The 20517-nt window shown below is 37.9% G+C and overlaps 1 protein-coding gene across 7 annotated transcripts in view; it reads left to right on the top strand.

Moving 5' to 3' along the window:
* Positions 1-20517, top strand: part of Cdk19 (cyclin dependent kinase 19) — a 142153-nt gene that overhangs the window by 42187 nt on the left and 79449 nt on the right. For 5 of the 7 annotated variants that reach the window (XM_070010562.1, XM_070010560.1, XM_070010563.1 and 2 more), the window contains 2 exons: positions 281-356; positions 19180-19290. In XM_070010562.1, the coding sequence (XP_069866663.1) occupies positions 281-356; positions 19180-19290 (187 nt within the window). The remainder of the gene's footprint in view (positions 1-280; positions 357-19179; positions 19291-20517) is intronic. The other 2 variants (XM_070010561.1, XM_070010566.1) reach the window with 2 other exon arrangements.

Consider the following 20517-nt stretch of genomic DNA (forward strand, 5'->3'; position numbering starts at 1 on the left):
ATTTTTTGTAACCAGTGCTGTGTTTAATATACTACCCTGTTAAATTTTGAATTTTGTGTTTTGGCTCTGTCTGATGTTTTTATTGTTACATAAATTTCTTTTGGTATTTCATATTTCTGTAGTAGAAATATTATAAAAATAATAAGCAATACATGGCATAGTGAGAGTATTTACATACAACTGAGAGACTCAATACATTTCCATTATTTTTGTACTTATAATTTTGAATCTGGAAGTAATAAATGGAAAAGTAAAAAACATATTTTTTGTTCATGTGCAGAAAAGATGAAAAGGAATATGCACTGAAGCAAATTGAAGGCACAGGAATATCCATGTCGGCTTGTAGAGAGATTGCAGTAAGTGGCCATAAATAGTAACATATTATTATGTATATTTGGGGTGATTTATTTCAATAGAAAAGTTTGATTAATGTATACAATGCATGGTTATTTTATACACATTAGTTGGTTTAAAGAAATTTTATATAAGATAGAGACATTTCCATGGACTTTCAATTACATGTGAGTCGTATTTAGGATTTGTAATATTAGAAATAGTGAACTAAGGATGTGGAGCTGTGGTTCACAGTGGTGGAGCTATAGCCCTGAGCACAAAAGCTCAGGGACAGCACCTAGGCCCTGAGTTCAAGCCCCACTACTGGCCAAAAAAAAAAAAAAAGACTGAATTAAATAATTTAATTAAATAGTCATGTAATATAATTATTTTAATTAATAATTTATATCAGTTTTCCTATAATTTTGGGATTGATTGATTTTTTTCCCCTTCTTTTTTTTCCCCTTCAGTACTTGGGTTTGAACTCAGAGTCTTACGCTTGCTAAGCATATAATCTACCTCTTAAACAATGTTCCCAGTCCTTTTTGCTTTAATTTTTTACTGAAGTCTTACATTTATGCTCAGACCATCTTGACTTACTATTTGTGTTTCCCATGTGGCTGGGATGACAGATGTGTAGCACCATGCCACATTATTGGTTGAGATGGAGTCTTGCGTGAGATGGAGTCTTGTGAACTTTTACCCAAACTGGTCTTGAACTACAGTCCTCTGAACCTTTCTCTCCTGAGCAGCTAGGATTACTACTTCTGGCTTGTATTTCTTTATAAAGAAAGTGACCATATTATTAAATCATTTATTTTTTCATCCATCCATCTGTCTGTCTGTCTGTCTGTCTGTCTCTGTCTATCTATCTCTATCTAGATTTTATTAGTTGCCAGAAAAATAAGACCATTGTAATATGATAATCCTTTAAAGAAACATACTTTGTTCTTTTTCTTAATGTGACCTATACATGTAATTAAATGGTTGTGAATAAGAGTACCTATCATCGCTGTGTGCTGGTATCTCATGCCTATAATCCTAGCTACTCAGGAGGCTGAGATCTGAGGATTGTGATTCGAAGCCAGCCTATGTAGAAAACTCCCTGTGAGACTCTTTTCTTTCATTTTTCTTTTTTTGCTTTCACATCAACTTTATTCTCAGAGCATCCTCTGTGAGTTTTAAACAAACCCTCACATTGCCAACTGTTGTAGGAATCATATTCCTTCTTACACGTACCACATGTAAGAGGATTTACTGTTTGCACCTGTCTGTAAGGCTTTGTTACAAATTAAACAAAGACACACACACACACACCGTGAGACTATCATCTACAATAAACTACTCGAAAAAGCTGCAAGTGCTGGCACCTGTGGCTCACGCTTGTTATCCTAGCTGCTTAGGAGTCTGAGATCTGAGGATGGTGGTTCGAAGCCAACCCTGTCAGGAAAGGCCATGAAACTCTTTATCTCCAATAAAACACCAGAAAACTGGAAGTGGTGCTTAGGCTCAAGTGGTAGAGCTAGCCTTGAGCTGAGAGCTCAGAACAGTGCCGAGGCCCAGAGTTTAATAAGCCCCATAACAGAAAAAAAAAAAAAAAAAAAAAGCCAGAAGTGGCACTGTAGCCCAAGTGGTAGAGCGCTAGTTTTGAGCAGAAAGAGGCCCAGGGACAGCACTCAGGCCCTGTGTTTAGGCCCCAGGACCAGGTCCCCCCCCCAAAAAAAAAAAGTACTTTTTACTGTGGGTTTTGTAGACACTAAACTTACTAAAGTACTTTCAAGTATTCATTTAATTTTCACAACAGTCTTAGGAAATAAGTACTTTTAGTTATCCCCATTGAAGGTCAGAAAACAGTGAAAAACATAAATATTACTTCATTTTTAGTTCTCTAAGCAAGGTTGCTAATTAGGTCTTCATGGTGTTGTCACATTGATTAGGGGCAATTGTTACCTGTTATTTAATAATTGCTAAGCAATTGCTTTTTTTGTTGTTGTTTTTAAGAACAATTTTTTTAAAAAATGTGTATGTGTGTGCCAGTCCTGGGGCTTGAAAGCAGGGCCTAGGCTTCTTTGGCTCAAGGCTAGCAGCACTCTACCACTTGAGCCACAGTGCCACTTCTGGCCTTTTCTGTGTATGTGGTACCGAAGAATTGAACCTAGGGCTTCATGCATGCTTGGCAAGAACGCTACCACTAAGCCACATTCCCAGCCCCAAGAGCACTCTTAAAAAAAATTATTTATTTTTTGTTTATATGGTACCAAGGAATCAAGGCAGGGCCTCATGCATGCTAGGCAAGCACTCCACCCACTAAGCCACATTCCTTGCCCTAAGCAAGTGTTCTTTTTTTTTTTTTTTTTTGGTGATCTGATCACTTTTTTTATTTTATTTTATTTTGTGAACATACTGTACAGAGGGGTTACAATTACATGGGCAGGATAATGCGTACATTTCTTATCAAGCATTGCAGCCTCCTCCTTTGTTTACCCTTCACATCCCTTCCCAGCCTCCCCCCCAACCCCCCCCCCCCCGCAAGTGTTCTTATTATCCCTATCCATTAGAGATTTCTTTCTTTAATTTATTAACAGTTAACATGCATTACCCACATATCCACATTTCTGCTTCACTCACATAGAAATATTTCTTCAGCAAGATCTATTCTTTGTTCTTTGTGTTTGACTCAAAAATAAACAAAATTTTTACTTTTGAGTTTAAATAGTCAGCATAGATCCTTTCTTACTAAAATCTTCGTTTTCCTATATGATGGTTGTCAGTAGTTTTCTCAAATATGTAATCTTTTTAGCCTCCTTGGAAAAATAACATTCTGATGACTCCTGATGAATCTTTTAAGAATTTTGGGATGAAGTTTGTTGTGTTTGAGAGCTGATATAAGATCAGTACACAGGGATGAATCACACAGTAGCATTTCTCATTTTCTAAGAAACAAAAAGATACAAGAAACCAGTAGGATATTCTGCCTTACTAGATTAAGTCATGAATTTGTTGAATGTTATTTATTGGTGTGTGTGTACATGTCCATATGTGCACATTTTGTAGCATATGTTAACCTATATTTTCTGTTATATGAGTAACAACTAGATTTTGTTGTTATCAGTAGATGAATTAAACACATTTTGCCTAGTGGGAAAGAGGTAGGCCTTGTAGATTTTTGGTGTTTTGTATAAAGGTGATGAAAGTAAAAAAAGAACAATTTGAACAGAGTCATTGGCATTGTTCCTAGTTTTGTGTTTGTGTGTCTGCATGCATGCTCTCTGGTAAACAAAATGGGATGGGATGGTGACCCAGTTTAGTTGTAGCTGAGTATTTCCTCACTTCCCTCACACCAGAAGGGTGGGCTAGTTGGCTGTTAGTAGCACTTTGAGGGTACGTACATGTGGCTCCTGCAAACTCCTGCCCATTTTGTAAGTTATTGAAGAGTGGGCTTTCTATGTTAATATACCTCATACTAAGGAGATAAGTAGAGTTAGTTCTTCTAAACATAAAAATGATCAATTTCATGTTCTTGCTGCTAGCAATTACTGGATGTACTGTATTTTTAGTATTATTTTTCTTTTAAGTGATATTGAAGCAAAATTGCACTAGTGATATAAATACACTGTAAAGGATTGAAAATCAATCTGATACCAGTATGTGAACGGTTTAACAGTAATGGTCAGTAAGTGGTGATATTTGTTACTATTATTATTGGTAACCTTTTTCTATTTTAAACTCTAATCAAATATAACTTTTAGCTAAAAATGTTTCCACTGTGGATAAAATAAGTTTTAAGATTATAAATTTAATTTAAAAGTGTTACACATACACATAAGGATTGGTCTTAAGGCTTGAACTCAGGGCCTGGACACCGGCTCTGAACCTTTTTTTTTCCGCTCAAGGCTAGTGTTTTGTTTTGTTTATTGGGTCCGGTCATGGGGCCTGAACTCTGGGCCTGGGCGTTGTCCCTCAGCTCTTCAGCTCAAGGCTAGCGCTCTACCACTTGAGCCACAGAGCCACTTCCGGCTTTTTTCTTTTTCTGCTTATGTGGTGCTGAGGAATGGAACCCAGGGCCTCATGCATGCAAGGCAAGCACTCTACCACTGAGCCATCTTCCCAGCCCCGGCTAGTGTTCTTATTACTTGAACCACAGGTTTACTTCCAGGCTTTTGCTGCTTACTTAGAGATAAATCTGATTTATCTTCCTGGGCAGGCTTTGAAACAGGATCCTTAGATCCCAGCCTTCTGTGTAGCGAGGATTACAGGCATGAGCCACCACTGCTTAGCCTATTTTTAAAGTATACTATAGCAGAAAATATATTTGCCCCTTTCTTCAAATATACCAGTCTATTATATTATATTATTTTTGCTACTTTTTTTCCCTTGGCTGTACTGGGAATTAAACTCAGTCAGGGCTTACACTTGCTTGGCAATTGTTCTACCAATAGAGGCATAACCCAAGTTCTGTTAGTTATGTTAGATAGGGTTGTGCACTTTTGTCTGTGCTGGCTTTGGACCTGATCCTCCTATATGTGGCTCTTAAGTAGATAGCTGGCCAAGTACATGTTACTATTTTTTTAAATTTCTAGTTGTTATAAAGTTAATGTACACAGGGGTTACCATTTTATAAGCCAGGTAATGAGTTCTTTTCCTTTCTTCTTTTCCTTTCTTTCCTTTTCTTTCTTTCCTTCCCTATCCCTTCCCCTCCCCCCCTCCCCTTCCTCCCCCCCTCCCCTCTACAGTCATGGGGCTTGAACTCAGGGCCTGGGCTCTGTCCCTGAGCTCTTTTACTCAAGGCTAGAGCTCTACCACTTTGAGCTATAGCTTAACTTGTGGTTTTTGAGGGGTTAAGTAGTGTTAGGAGTCTCATGGGAACTTTTCTGCCCAGGCTAGCTTCTAACTGTGGTTCTTAGATCTCAGCCTCTTGAGTAGCTAGGATTTCAGGAATGAGCCACTAGTGTCTGGCTATGAGTACATTTCTTTTTGGGCAATGTCCATCCCTTTTTCCCTCTCTTCCAGTTTCCCCCTCCAGTCCCACCCACATATTGTGTAGTTCATTTTCAACATAGTATCTACTGTGTACTGCTGCTGCATTTGTTCACCCTTTGTCCCTTTGTGACCCCCCATTACCCTCCCAAAAGACAGATAAATGAACAAACAACCAAAAATCACCAAGAAACAAACAAAACTCCAAAAAACAACAAAGCCTTCTCCACCAACAGTTACTTCAGTTTATAGCTGTTGCTGAGAGGAATACAGAGAAAAATATTTCAGAAATGTATGTCTATTAAAATCAGTTTTTTGTTGTTGTTGTTGTTGTTTTTGCCTTTGGTACAGGTCCTGGGGCTTGAACTGTGTCTGAGCACTGTCCCTGAACTTGTTTTAATTTTTTTTTTTTTTTTTTATTGGTTGTGGGGCCTGACCTCTGGGCTAGGGCGCTGTCCCTCAGCTCTTCAGCTCAAGGCTAGAGCTCTACCACTTGAGCCACAGCGCCACTTCTGGCCTTTTCTGCTTATGTGGTGCTGAGGAATCGAACCCAGGGCCTCATGCATGCAAAGCAAGCACTCAACCACTGAGCCATCTTCCCAGCCCCCTGAACTTTTTTTTGCCCAAGGCTAGCACTCTACCACTTGAGTTACACCTCTGCTTCTGGCTTTTGGCAGTTAATTGGAGTTAAGAGTCACGTGTACTTTCTTGCCTAGTCTGGCTTTGATTAGCAATCCTCAGATCCTCCTGAGTAGCTAGGATTACAGGCTTGAGCCACTGGCACCAGCTTTAAAACAAATTACCCTTTCCTCAGGAAGCAGATATAAATGATGTCAGGTTACTAATCTACCCCACCAAAACCTGTTAAGTCAGTTATGTTAGTCTAATATTATAATATGGTAGGACTGCTTATAACTGACTTCTGTAGGGAAACTTGTTTGTTTGTTAGAAATTGAATTTAGGACTTTGCCCATCATTTGCCCTGCCACCCAACTACATATTCAATGAGGAAATGGATTGAGAATTAAAGTCTAATGATGCCAAGATGTATATTGTCCTAGTTTTAGAAATAGCAATAGATTCTTTCAAGTCTTTTAGGTATTGAAGTCATGAGCACTACAAAAGTAGAATACAAACTGGGAAAAATTAGCAAAAATGTCAGATGTTTAATGACAATCAGAAGTGAGAAATAAGGACTTGTTTTATCCAGCCAGTGAGGATTTGGAGCTAGTTCTTGGCCTTGAAGAAAGAGATGAAGAAAGGATTATAAAAGCTAAGATAGGGTACGCAACTGAGACCTTTCACCATTAGATAGATGAGGAATGGAGGAACTTGACTAGTTAGTAGCTAACTATGTTACAACAGTAGATAGTTACAGTGGCCAAAGTAATTGAAAATGAATAGCTCTTAAACCATAGAAAACTCATAATTAGGGTTTTGATACAAAGCACTCCATAGCAGAGACTTTAGCATGACAATCAGTGAATTATCATGAAGTACACATTTTACTTTAATACCTGCCATATGTGGAAAGCCTTTGTCCCTTTTCTGCTCTTGGCTGTAATCTGTGTGATAATTCATAGAGGGAGAGTTGGAGAACTCAGTTGTATTATACTGGCAGGCTCAGCAGAATTCCTACTCTGAAGTATGAGCCCTGACTGATAGGAGTACCATCCTTTTATAGCATTTGAGTTCTAGGTTTTAGTTCTGGGTATAGCACAGATGTTTTGAGTTTAAGTTTACCCTAATGGTTATAGTTTCTCTAGAATTACTTGAGGTCTAAAGGTCAAACAAGCTCTGGTAAAAGCAGGCTTTTCCTCACCAGGTCGAGCTAGTTCTGATAATGGTAGGTTTTCCTTTATCAGTAACATCTTTCATATTTGTTTGTCAGATTACTTGCATATTATCAAACATAGAAGCATCAGAAATACTTCATACTAAAGACTAGAAGTCTCACTAGAGATATCTTAAGAAATAGCCTAAGAAATTCATTTGTGTTGCAATAGAAATTTTATCTCATATCTATATCTATGTAAAAATGCCAGCTTTGCTTTAAGGAAATAAGAAAATAGTTTATTCTGAGCCAAATATGAGGGGCCATAGCCCAGCAAGCAGATTCAGTTTACCCTGAATGTCATGTTCCAGCATGGAAAATCTTGTCTCGTGTGTGTGTGTGTGTGTGTGTGTGTGTGTGTGTGTGTGTGTGTGTGTGTGTGTGTGTGTGTGTGTGTGTGTGTGTGTGTGTGTGTGTGTGTGTGTGTGTGTATTGATTTTTGTTGTTGTGGGTTGTGGGGCTTGAACTCCGGGCCTGAATGCTGTCTCTCAGATCTTCAGCTCAAGGCTAGTGCTCTACCACTTGAGCCACAGCACCACTCTCAGTTTTCTTAGTGGTTTATTAGAGATAAGAGTCTATCGGACTTTCCTGATTGGGCTGGCTTTGAACCGTGATCCTCAGATCTCAGCCTCCTGAGTAGCTAGGATTATAGGCTTGAGCCACCTGTGCCCGATGTATGTATGTATTGAGCTTGGGGCTTGAACTCAGGGCCTGGGCACTGTCTCTGAGCTTTTTGGCTTAAAGTCTAGCACTCTACCTCTTAAGCCACGGCTCCATTTCTGGCTTTTTGATGATTAATTGGAGATAAGAGATTCATAGACTGAACCTTGATCCCCAGATCTCAGCCACCTGAGAAGCTAGGATTATACATGTAAGCTACCAGCACATGACCTTGTCGAGATTTTTAAGTTAGAATTTGTTAAAATATTTGAACTCATAGGTAGCCCAGTGCATTAACTTATTTTTTATTACTATAAAAAATATCTAAGACTTGGTAACTTTATAAAGAAAAGAGATTTACTTGCTCTTAGTTTTAGAGGCTAGAAGTCTAGGGTCTGGTAGCTGATATTTAGCCTATGTTGAAGCTCTTAACAGGAGATGCCAGCAAGGTGGGAGCTCACGTGGGAGCATGAGATCACATTTCCAGGTTAGGAACCAGAGAGAAATTCAGGAATCAGGCTTGCTTAATAGATTTTTTTTTTTTTTGTCCATTGTGGGGCTTGAACTCTGGGCTTGGATGCTATCCTTGGCTGTTCAGCTCAGGGTGAGCACTCTGCCACTTGAGCCACAGCGCCACTTCCAGTTTTCTAGTGGTTTTTTATTAGAGATAAGAGTCTCATGGACTTTTCCTGCCTGGGCTGGCTTTGAACCGTGATCCTCAGCTCTCAGTATCCTGAGTAGCTAGGGTTACAGGTGTGAGCCACTGGCGCTGGCTAGATTTTTCTTAATAGGTACTAACTCAGAGTCCGAGGAGAACTGCCTAAATCCTTTTGAGGGCATGTTCCAATGACTTAATAACTGCCTACTAGGCCTCACCTCTGAAAGATTACATATCATTTTTCAATATTGCTGCAGTAAGGACCCGAGTCTCAGCAGATGAACTTGGGGTATGTGACTGGCATACACAGACCACATCCAAACAGTAGTGTCTAGTGCTAATATTTGTTTAATAGAAAATATGAATTTTATGGATTTAAAAATAACACAGAGGGCTGGGAAGGTGGCTTAGTGGTAGAGTGCTTGCCTTGCATACATGAGGCCCTGGGTTCGATTCCTCAGCACCACATAAGCAAAAAAGAAAAAAGCTGGAAGTGGTGCTGTGGCTCAAGTGGTAGAGCTCTAGCCTTGAGCTGAAGAGCTGAGGGACAGCACCCAGTTCCTAAGTTCAGGCCCCATGACCGGACCCCTAAAAAAAAAAAAAACACACAGAGTGCTAGAAATGTAGCTTAGTGGTAGAGTGCTTGCCTAGCATGCATGAAGCCCTAGGTTCAATTCCTCAGTACTACATAAACAGAAAAGGCCAGAAGTAGTGCTGTGGCTTACGTAGTAGAGTGTTAGCCTTGAGGAAAAGAAGCTCAGGGACAGTGCCCGGGCCCTGTTGCTAGGCAAGCAACTCTACCACTTTTTCTTTTATTCTTTTCTTTTTGCCAGTGCTGGAGCTTGAACTCAGGGCCTGGACACTGCCTCTGAGCTTCTTTTGCTCAAGACTAGCCTTGAGCCACAGTGCTGTTTCTGGCTTCTTCTGTTTATGTGGTACTGAGAAATAGAACCCAGGGCTTCATGCAAGCTAGGCAAGCACTTTAGCCACCTTACCAGCCCTTGATTTCTTTATACTTACGCACCTTTCAGTTTTAGAAGTGTGTTCCTGATAGTTAAATTTTGGTACTGTGTGTGTGTGTGTGTGTGTGTGTGTGTGTGTGTGTGTGTGTGTGTGTGTGTGTGTGTGTGTGTGTGTGTGTGTGTGTGTGTGTGTGTGTGTGTGTGTGTGTATAATTATGTTATACCCTATATATTCATGTAATTAAAATAATAATGCAAGTTATGTCACTGGGCACTTGTGGCTCAAACCTGTAATTCTAGCTATTCAGGAAGTTGGGAACTGAGGATCACAGTTCGAGGCCAGCCTGGGCAGGAAAGTCTGGAGACTTATATCTAATAAATTACCAAAAGCCAGAAGTGAAGCTATGACTCAAGCGCTAGATTGCTAGTCTTGAGTAAAAAATCTCAGGGACAGTTCCCAGGCCCTGAATTCAAGCCCCAAGACAAACATACACACATAAAAAATGTTTAAGTATGTGGAATGATGTTATTTCATTTAAAAATTTTATTATTCTACAATGAATTCATAGTAAAACATCACATTGTATCTAATAAACACTTCCAGTTATTCTTTGTTAATTAAAGTGAAAAAAGTGTTAGATGCAGAATAAGAAAATACCTCTTTAAATGAATTAACTTCTCCTCCATAATTTGTCTACCCCAGGCTCAGCAAAGAAATTAAAATTACGTAATTCATTTTATTGAGCCTCATGGATTGAAAACATAATTAGTATTGTTACATGTCCTTCTATAGAGAAAATGTATACTTTCTTAGTAAATGAAGAATTCCTTTGGCCACATACAAATGAACCTTCAAGAAAGGTGATGCTATAGACATCAAGGGAGTGGATACTGTTCTCACAAGTATTACTGTGTCACAATCAGAATGCTGTTGGCACTATAAATAATTTAAGGATAAGATTCATGCCAAGAGAATTAATACTTGTCTTAAGCATATTAAGCACTTTAAAAAAGCTAAACACATGAAGGAAAATGACCAGAATAAGAAGAGATAGGTACCTGAGTTTAACTGAACCCAGCCTGATCTGCTAAAAGAAGCACATTTTATGAGAACCAGTCAAAGTGAGTTGGTGGAAATTGTACCCTATGAATTCATGGCATAATGAATATTAAAAAAAAAGTTCTTCGGGCTGCAAAAAGCAAACAAAAAATCCCCACAAAATCCACAAATTACTGGATTGTTTTGAAGATGAAATAAAACAAGTGTCTTGTGTTTTATATGGTACATATACTATCTGGTGATCATATTGATTGTAATATGTAAATATGCATATGAAAAGCTATCAAATATTGACAAGTTGTCTTTGGTTAGATTACAGATAATTTTTATTTTCTTTGTATTTTTCTATGTTTCTGATTCTGCTTTTTTATTTGAGTATTGTTTTTATAATTTAAAATATTTAAGACTTTCTGTGTGCTTAAGTCATTAAACATAAGATATACCAAGTAAACAAAAAAAAATGACTCAGGGCAAGCAGATGAGATTTATTACCTCTAATATAAATTTCATCACTGTTTAGAATTGCACTACCATTTTTGTGGCTGTATGAAGTCTGTAAAATTGAGGCCAATGGAGATATAGTAGTGTAATTGAAATACATTCCTACATGTAGAACTATATTTTAATCATATTTACATCCGAGAAGACAACATAGTATTGAGTTATGAATTATGTTTTAACTTGCATTTTCATAATATGGACAGAGACAGTGAATTTATTGTTATTTGGAAATGCTTTCTCTTTTATGATTGCCTGTTTCTGTGACTCAAATTCAGTAGCTCTTAATAGTGAGTTCTGATAGTGATTTGAATTATTGGCAAAGCTGTAGACATCTAGTTAGAGTAATGCTTTGGTAGTTACAAGTTTTGTGTTCCTAAAATTCTTGGCAGCACTCTTTGGTATTTCACTTTGGTTTGAGTCCCTGTTGATGTGTTAAGTTCCATTTCAGGCTCTGGAGAATAATAAGATGAATCGAAAAAAGGGTTCCAGCTCTTACATTGTAGTCTAGTCGAGGAAACAACAAAACAACGAAAACTATGAAACGTTACAAATACGTGACAGCAGAAAGTGGAGGACAATGATGGTCAATTCATTATTGAGAAGAGGATATTTTGAGAGAGGGGAGGTAGTGGGCAGGAAGGGTGAATGGCTAGTAGAAAAAGCCTTCACAGAAGAATAGATGCTTAAGCAGACTTGAAGGCAGGTGCTTGCAGTTTGAGGTAAAAGCCTTTCTGGGAGGGAAGCAGTTGTGGTACTGTGAGAAAAAAAATGGTCTTTTCTTTAAGTGGATTGCTGAAAAGTTCCTGGAGGCTTGGCTCTTGTTGACTAATCTGCTAGGACAATATCTACCAGTTCTGCTAGGCAAAGAGGAACCGCTTTGGAATAAGGAAAGATTTTTGAAATGTTAGGTTTTATCTTTTATTTATTTATTTTTTTGCCTAGCCTGGGGCTTGAACTAGTGGCCTGGGCACTGTGGGTGAGACTTTTTGTGCTCAAGTCTAGTGTGCTACTACCACTTGAGCCAGAGCTCTACTTCTTGATTTTTCTGAGTAGTTTGTTGGAGATAAGAGTTTCACAGACTTTCTTGCCCAGGCTGACTTCGAACGTGATCCTCAGATCTCAACCTCCTGAGTAGCTAGGATTATAGGTTTGAGCCACTGGATCCTGGCCTAGGTTTTATCTTAAACTGATTTTTTCCAAGATGGAATTAAAACACACCTCAGAAGACATACCTCATATTGTTCTAGAAATAATAGAAGATATGGGTATGTTTTGAGATTACTAGTGTACTGTTAATCTTGTTTCAAAGTCTTTTAATTGTTACCTTATGTAAACACATCTTACCCTATTCAAGCCAGCCAATCTCCAGCAGATTGTAAACCTGAGCTCAACCAATCTGAGCAGAAGAGTAGGGCTTCCTCACAATAACCTCAAAAAATATTTAGGAATTAACCTAACCAAAGATGTAAAATAATGAAAACTATAAAAACTTAAAGAAATTATAGAGGACACCAGGAAATGGAAAGACTTTCCATGTTCTTGGATAGGCAGACAATATAGTGAAAATGGACATACAGCCAGAATTGATATATAAATTCAATGCAGTTCCTGTTAAAATCCCAATGATGCTCATTACTGAAATACAGAAAACAGTCCAAAAATGCATATGGAACAACAAAAGACCTAGAATAGCCAAAACAATTCTAGGCAAAAAAGACAACACGGGAAGAATCTGGATGCCAGACTTCAAACTTTACTATAGAGCCATAATAACAAAGACAGTTTGGTACTGGCATAAAAACCGGAAGACCAATGGAATAGATTAGAAAATCCAGAGATACAACTACATGCTTACAGTCAGCTGATATTTGACAAAGGAGCCAAAGACATACAGTGGAAGAAGCACAGCCTCTTCAACTATTGGTGCTGGGAAAACTGGGCGGCCACATGAAAAAAACTAAAAGTGGACCCTAGTATGTCACCGTGCACTAACATCAACTCAAAATAGATTAAAGACCTTACCATCAAATCTGAAACTTTGAAACTACCTCAGGACAGAGTAGAAGAGACACTTGAACTTACAGGCACAGGCAGGAACTTCCTGAACAGAGTTCCAGGGTCCAACAAATTGGAGAGAGACTGGACAGATGGTACTACCTTAAATAAAAAGTTTCTGCACAGCTAAAGACATAGCAACCAAACTAGAAAGACAGCCAACTAACTGGAAAAAATATTTACCAGCAATATATCAGACAAGGGGCTAATATGCAGTATATATAGGAAACTAATCCCTCCCAAATATAACAAACCAATTAGTAAATGGGCAATGGAACTAAAGAGACTTCTCAGAAGAAGAGATAAAAATGGCAAAGAAACACATGAGGAAATGTTCATCATCCCTGGTTGTAAAGGAAATGCAAATAAAGACAACCCTGAGATACCATCTTACCCCAGTCAGAATGGCCTGGATCCTAAATTCAGCCAATGACAAATGCTGGAGGGGATGCGGAGAAAGAGGAACCCTACTACTGCAGTGTTGGTGGGAATGTATACTAATACAACCACTTGAAAAGCAGTCTGGAGGGTCCTCAGTAAGCTAAATATAGACCTTCCGTATGACCAAGCCATACTACTCTTAGGCATCTATCCTGAACAGCAGGAACCAGTATACAAGGACACATGCAACTCCATGTTCATTGCAGCACTGTTTACAATAGCCAGGATATGGAAACAACCTAGATGTCCCACTACTGATGAATGGATCCAAAAATAGTGGTACCTATATACAATGGAATATTATGCAACCATTAGAAAGGACAAAATAATGGCATTCACAGGAATATGTATGGAACTAGAAAAAAACCTTGTTGAGTGAGGTAAGCCAAGAGCAAAGAGACAAACGGCACATGGTCTCCCTGATAAGTGGGTGTAAGTACTAAACGTAAGGAGATACAACAAAGTAAACAAGACTCGAGAAACAAAGGACCTTTACTCATCTGGTTGAATCATTACTAAATGACCCCATGCTGCTGACCACATATATGGTATATATGTACACATTGGAGGGAAACTAGGAGGAGGACACAGAAACAGGGAAACAGGGAAACATATAACAGCGGGACCCATTCATTAACTGTGCTGGTCATTGATCAAAATGAACTAAGCAACTCAATGGCAGTGATGGGAGGGAGGGAATGAACAGGAAAGACGAACAGCTGACACCAAGCAAAAGGAAAGACATGTATATATCACCCAATGTGGAAGAAATAACTATTTTCAAAGCTCATATAACTCATAAACTTTATAGACCATGATAAAAGCAATTTGCCCCATGGGGGGGAAAAAGTCAAGTCTGAGCTCTTCATAAAAGGATATACTCTAAAGTACATTTTTCAGAATTCATGGTTATAAATGCTAATTCATTTGATACTTCCTTTGTCACTAATAAAATGCATGCAAACAAACAAAAAAAAGAGTAGGGCCTCCTGTGTTAGGTATAAAGATGAGAGCAGCCTACCTGCTCTGTGTGCTTGCTTGCTTGTCAGATTTATAGCTGACGTTGCACCTTACTACAGAAGTAAGAAGTGCAGTGTTTATTGTTGTGACTCCAGTGGTTCTTGGAGAGCGTATTTATAACAGTATGAGGACAATGGGCAGCAAACATGAGGCCAGCCAGTAAGAATGTGGAAGAATTAGGTCAAAGAGTTTCAATGTCCATACTTTTGTGCACAGATGCGCTGGTCCTGGAGTTGAACTCTGGGCCTGGGCACTGTCCCTGAGCTTTATTACCCAAGGCTAGCACTCTACCATTTGAACCACAGCTCCATTTCTATCCTTATGGAGGTTAATTGGAGATAAGAGTTCAGGCTTCAAAGCTTAGTCCTCAGATCTTAGATCCTCTTGAGTAGGATTACAAGGGTAAGAGCACCTTGCCCAGTGTCCTTTCTTCTTAGAGCTTCTTTTGTTTCTATGTTTCAGAAGCGTTGACTATTGTCACAACAGAGAGAAATAATATAAAACCACTTCTCTGACCCCTTATTTCCCATCAGCATTAACCATTAATGGTAGTCTAATTTTGTTGTAGTCTTTGATCTGCTTTCAGTTTAGTTAAAAAACATATTTAAGACTAAACAAGATAGAGATGATACTTATAGTGGCAATAACTCTTCTTTTTAAGTTTCCTAGAATATCTCCAATAGAATTTGACAAATCTAATAGGCATTTCTCTTAACACTTAAAATCATCTATTCTTAGGCTGGAAATGCTGCTTAGTGGTAAAGTGCTTGCCTACACGCGTGAAGTCCTTGGTTCAATTCCTCAGTACCACATAAACAGAAAAAGTCAGAAGTGGCACTGTGGCTTAAATGGTAGAGTACTAGCTTTGAGCAAATGAAGCTCAGGGACAGTGCCCAGGCCCTGAGTTCAAGCCCCATGACTGACCAAAAAAGGAAAAAAAAAAATCTGTTCTGGCTGATTTGCATAACAATATCTTCTCCTGGAAAATATACATTATATTTCTCTGAGCAGACATTCTGTGTGGTTTTTTTGTTTTGTTTTGTTTTTTCAGTGCTGGTCCTGGAACTTGAACTTAGAGCCTGAGCTCTATCCCTGAGCTTTTTTGCTCAAGGAGAGCACTAGGATTATGAGGGTGAGCCACCACTGCCCAACCTGAACAATTTTTGACTTCTGAGTTGTATCAGGACTTAAAAAGATAACTGAAAACAAAAAACAAAACAAAACAAAAGATAACTGAAAGAATTTGTTATTGAAATAGTCAATATGAGTATATATTATCTATCTACCTATCTATGCATAATATGAGATTATTTATTAAATTCCAAATAACTGATACAGATAATCCACACTGGGATTTGGAAGAGTAAGGATCTTTATGAATGTAGGGCTTAATGAATGGAAAGGAACAAAGGAAGCAAAGTTAAAAAGAGACAAGCCTCTTATGGATGATTTAACTGCGTAATATGTATGATTTGGTTGCCACGTTATTAGAAACAAAAGCTTTTTTTTTTTTTTTTTTTTTGGTCATGGGTCTTGAACTCTGGGCTTGGACACTGTCCTTGTGCTCTTCAGCACAAGGCCAGTGCTCTGCCACTTGAGCTACAGTGCTACTTCCTTTTTTTTTTTTTTTTTTTTTTTGGTGGTTTATTGGAGATAAGAGTCTCACTGAGTTTCCTGCCCGGGCTGGCTTTGAACCATGATCCTCAGATCTTAGCCTCCTGAGTAGCTAGGATTACAGGCATGAGCCACCGGCGCCTGGCTAACAAAAGCTTTTTTAAACAGTTTTTTTTTTTAATTATTAGAAAGATGATATAAAGAGGGGTTACAGTTACATAAGTCAGGTTATGAGTATATTTCTTTTTGGACAATGTCACCACTTCCCTTGCTCTCTCCAAGTCTTTCCCTACAGTTCCACCCACAAGTTATATAGTTGTATATTTGTATATTTATACTATATTTTCAACATAGTATCTAGTGAGTACCACTGCTACATTTGACAAGTCTTTTGATTTCATTTCCCTGTAGTCTTTAATTTTGTTCATTTTATTTATTGATTGAACTATTTTTCTAATTCTGATTCATCACTTAGTAATTTGCCTTGATCAAAGAGATTATTGGACAATAGATAAGAAAACACATCCTTGATAAAATATATTCCTGGGTTGGGAAAGTGGCTTAGTGGTAGAGTGCTTGCTTAGCATGCATGAGGCCCTGGGTTTGATTCCTTAGTACCACATAAACAACAACAACAAAAAAACTTAAATATATATATTCCTATCAGGTATGGTGGTGCATACCTATTTCCCAGCTATTCTGGTTCAAAGCCATCCTGAGCAGGATAATTGGTGAGACTCTTATCTCCAATGAAAAGCTCAAGTAGTAGAGCACTATCCTTAAGCTTAAGAGCTCAGGAACAGTGCCTAGACCCAGAGTTCAAGCCCCATGACCAACCAAACAACAACAACAACAACAAAAAACAACCAACAATTTGGCTGATACCTGCTTTAATTTGTCAGGTATGTTCTTTATTCTCTGTCCCTATGTGTTATTTAGTATTTAAAAGCATTTTATTCACAACCCTTTTAGGATCCATAGCACTGCTTTGCTTTTCTGGTTATGTGCCTGGTTAAATATTTCATCCTAAGATATTCAGAGCTATATTTCTGCCTATTATATTAACCCAGCACTCTTATTTAGTAGAGTACGTGTTAATTAAAATAACAAAATCATTCATAGCACCTTTGGAAAAAGGATCATTTGTGAAAGAGTGGTAAATTTTTACAATGTCCATCTTTGGTATATTTTGTGAGTTAAGAGCCAGTAATCAGTAGAATTAATTCGTTTGACAAGTAATTATTGAGTGCTTATAATTTTTTATTTTTATTTTATGTTTTGGGGACTTGAACTCAAGACCTGGGCACTGTTCCTGAGCTTCTTTTGCTCGAGGGACACTTGAGCACTCTACCACTTGAGCCAGTGCACCACTTCCAGTTTTTTGTTTATGTGGTACCGAGGAATCAAACCCAGGGCTTCATGAATGCTAGGCAAGCACTCTACCACTAAGCCGCATTCCCAGCCCTGTACTATATACCATTTAAACACTGGTGACATAAAAGCAACAAAAAGCTTTGTCTCTATTGAGTTTATACATTAATATATAGAAAAAAGCCATTAAATAACAAAGAAACAGCATCATGTCTGTCCAAGTGAGATATTTCTGTACAGTGACTGTTAAAGTGTAAGTTTTGAGAAAGGTTAAAAAAAATGAACCGACCTGATATTAGAACCTTTGAATTCAAAGGTGAATCCTTAGACAAAACTTATGGACAAATCTTATATGTATTCAAATGCCTATGAAAATTGAGGGAAAATTAGCTTCCTCCATGGTGGGAGAAAGGAAGTTAATGAAACTCTATTGTACAGCCCAGAATTCATATGCCTATAGATAAGTGTTATTCTGCATCATCACATCACTGTGATGTAGCTTTAGAAACTAGCTTCTGTAGAATTAGAATTAGGTGACCAAAAGATCTTTTCTTAACAATGTGTTTTATTCTATTGAGGTAGAATTCTTTTTCCTGTATGAGTTGCTAGAAAGCTTTTGTTTTCCAAGCTCTTCAGACTTGTAGATAGGTGATACAAAACTGGATTTGACAGTGGTAGTACTTGGTATAAAATAATCATGCTGGGTGTCAGTGGCTCATGCCTGTAATCCTAGCTACTCAGGAGGCTGAGATCTGAGATCTGCCAGCCTGAGTAGGAAAGTCTGTGAGAGACTCTTATCTCCAGTTAGCCACTAGAAAACCAGAAATGGTCCTGTGGTTCAAATAGTAGAGTGCTCACCTTGAGCTGAAGAGCTGAGGGACAGTGCCCAGGCCCAGAATTCAAGTCCCATGACCAACAAAATAAATAAATAAAGAAACAAACATATAAATAATCACGAAGAACTTATAGCTGGTAGGTCATTTTCAGGCAAAGTTGCTGGGAGCATAGATGAACAGAAAAAGCTAACGTGCAAAATAAAACCAAAATGAGAGTTGAGAACTGGGAAAAATCTGTCATTGGAAATAGTTGGGTTTCTTGGGGGGGCATCTAGGATGTATTTGAAAATTTCAGAGATGGCATTCAGATAATTAAAAACAAAAACAAAAAACAGCATCTTCCTCATGTTACCAAGGCTTGCTTTGAACTCTTGGGCTTAAGTGGTCCTCCCACCTCAGTCTCTCCAATGACTTAGATGATAGACATGACGCACCACATACAACTCAAGTTCACATGAGTTTTATATCACAGTATAGGCACTCAAAGTATGCTTCACTTATTTAAGACTGTTAGGAGAGTAAGTAATTAATTTTTCTATGACTCATTGATTTCCTTAATATGTCTGTCTTTTCTGATGAATTGTGGGAATTGAAGACAAGTATTTTAGATGTAGTGGGAAAAATCAGATTTAGTATAGCCAAGAAGATCTATTTAAATCTGAACCCCTTTTTTTTCTAGCTGTTTGTCTTTCAGTCAAGTTATTTTTATCATTTAGAACTGAGTACTGGTATTTTTTTCTACTTCCTTGTGTTTTCTGAATTTTCAAAAATTTTATTTTGAAGTTTAAAAAAGACAATTTCTCCCACCCCACTTCTCACTAACAGAATGGTGATTCATCTGTTTCTCTTACATTCAGCTTTTGAGAGAATTGAAGCACCCTAATGTGATCGCATTGCAGAAGGTGTTCCTTTCTCACAGTGACAGGAAGGTGTGGCTGCTGTTTGATTATGCAGAACATGACTTGTGGGTAAGTCTAAAATCACTCACTAAGGATTATTTTATGTAAATGAGAAGCAAATACTTAAGTGATACATACTGCTAATATTCAGAAAGCAAGCGTTCTGTTAATCATAATTCAGAATAAGCGTGATAGATGGAAATGTTTATTTTAAATAAAGTAAAAGAATAATCGGAAATGTATTGAGAAGGGAGTACTTGTAATGTTCAGAAGCTTCACTTCAGAAAATTTTAATGAATGAGAAATTATATTTTATGCAAGTAATGATAGTTTACTATTATATATAGTGAAAAATAGGTTCTTTTGTGATTTTTTTGTCATATATGTACTTCAGTGTACAATGTGTAAAAATTCAACAGTGTAACTTCAGAGTAGGAATTGGAGGGAGGAACGTGGGAGATACAATCCAAAAGGGTGACTAATCAAGATGCATTGTACACCTAACCTGATTTGTGGAATTGTAATTTCTTTGAACAACTGCTTAATAATAAAATTTAAAAAGACAAACTTCTTGCATTATTTTGCCATGTAAAACTATGTCCACTGATTAGATTTTGCAGATTTTTAGGATGTTGTGTGAATATATGACCATAAGAAGAAAGAAAATCTAATTCCTAACTTTAAAAATGAGGATTTAGGCTGGGTGCTGGTGGCTCATACCTTAATCCTAGCTACTCAGGGGGCTGAGATCTGAGTATCACAGTTCAAAGCCAGCCAAGTCAGGAAAGTCCATGAGACTCTTATTTCCAATTAACTACCAGAAAACTGGAAGTGGCACCATGGCTCAAATAGTAGAATGCTTGTAGCTCAGGGACAGTACCTAGGCCCAGAGTTTAAGCCCCACAACCAATCCCCTTTCCCCTCAAAAATTAGGATTCAGGCATAGGAAACCATTTTGAGTGTTAAAAAAAAAGCCCACAAATTTGGTAGTAAATTCAAATTATAGATAATTAATTTAGATTTAATGTGGTATGAGTTTATATAAATTATAAATTTGTTTAGGAATAACTTTAACAGACTTAATAAAACCTGAAGAAACTTTCAGTTCAGACAAAGGTTTGAACAGGGTTTTTAATGACCCTCAGTGTCCATATTGACATTTTTTGGACCATGGGTGGAGTGGTTGGGGATGAAGGTGGAGAAGATAGAGGTTGAGTGACAAGTAGCATTTCTTCCCTTTTATTACAGTATTTCTTTTCTTTTTTTTTTTTGTCAGTCGTGGGGCTTGAACTCTGG

Source organism: Dipodomys merriami, unplaced genomic scaffold (assembly GCF_024711535.1).
Source record: "Dipodomys merriami isolate MVZ:Mamm:240054 unplaced genomic scaffold, mDipMer1.0.p SCAF_8, whole genome shotgun sequence".
Lineage (NCBI taxonomy): Eukaryota > Metazoa > Chordata > Mammalia > Rodentia > Heteromyidae > Dipodomys > Dipodomys merriami.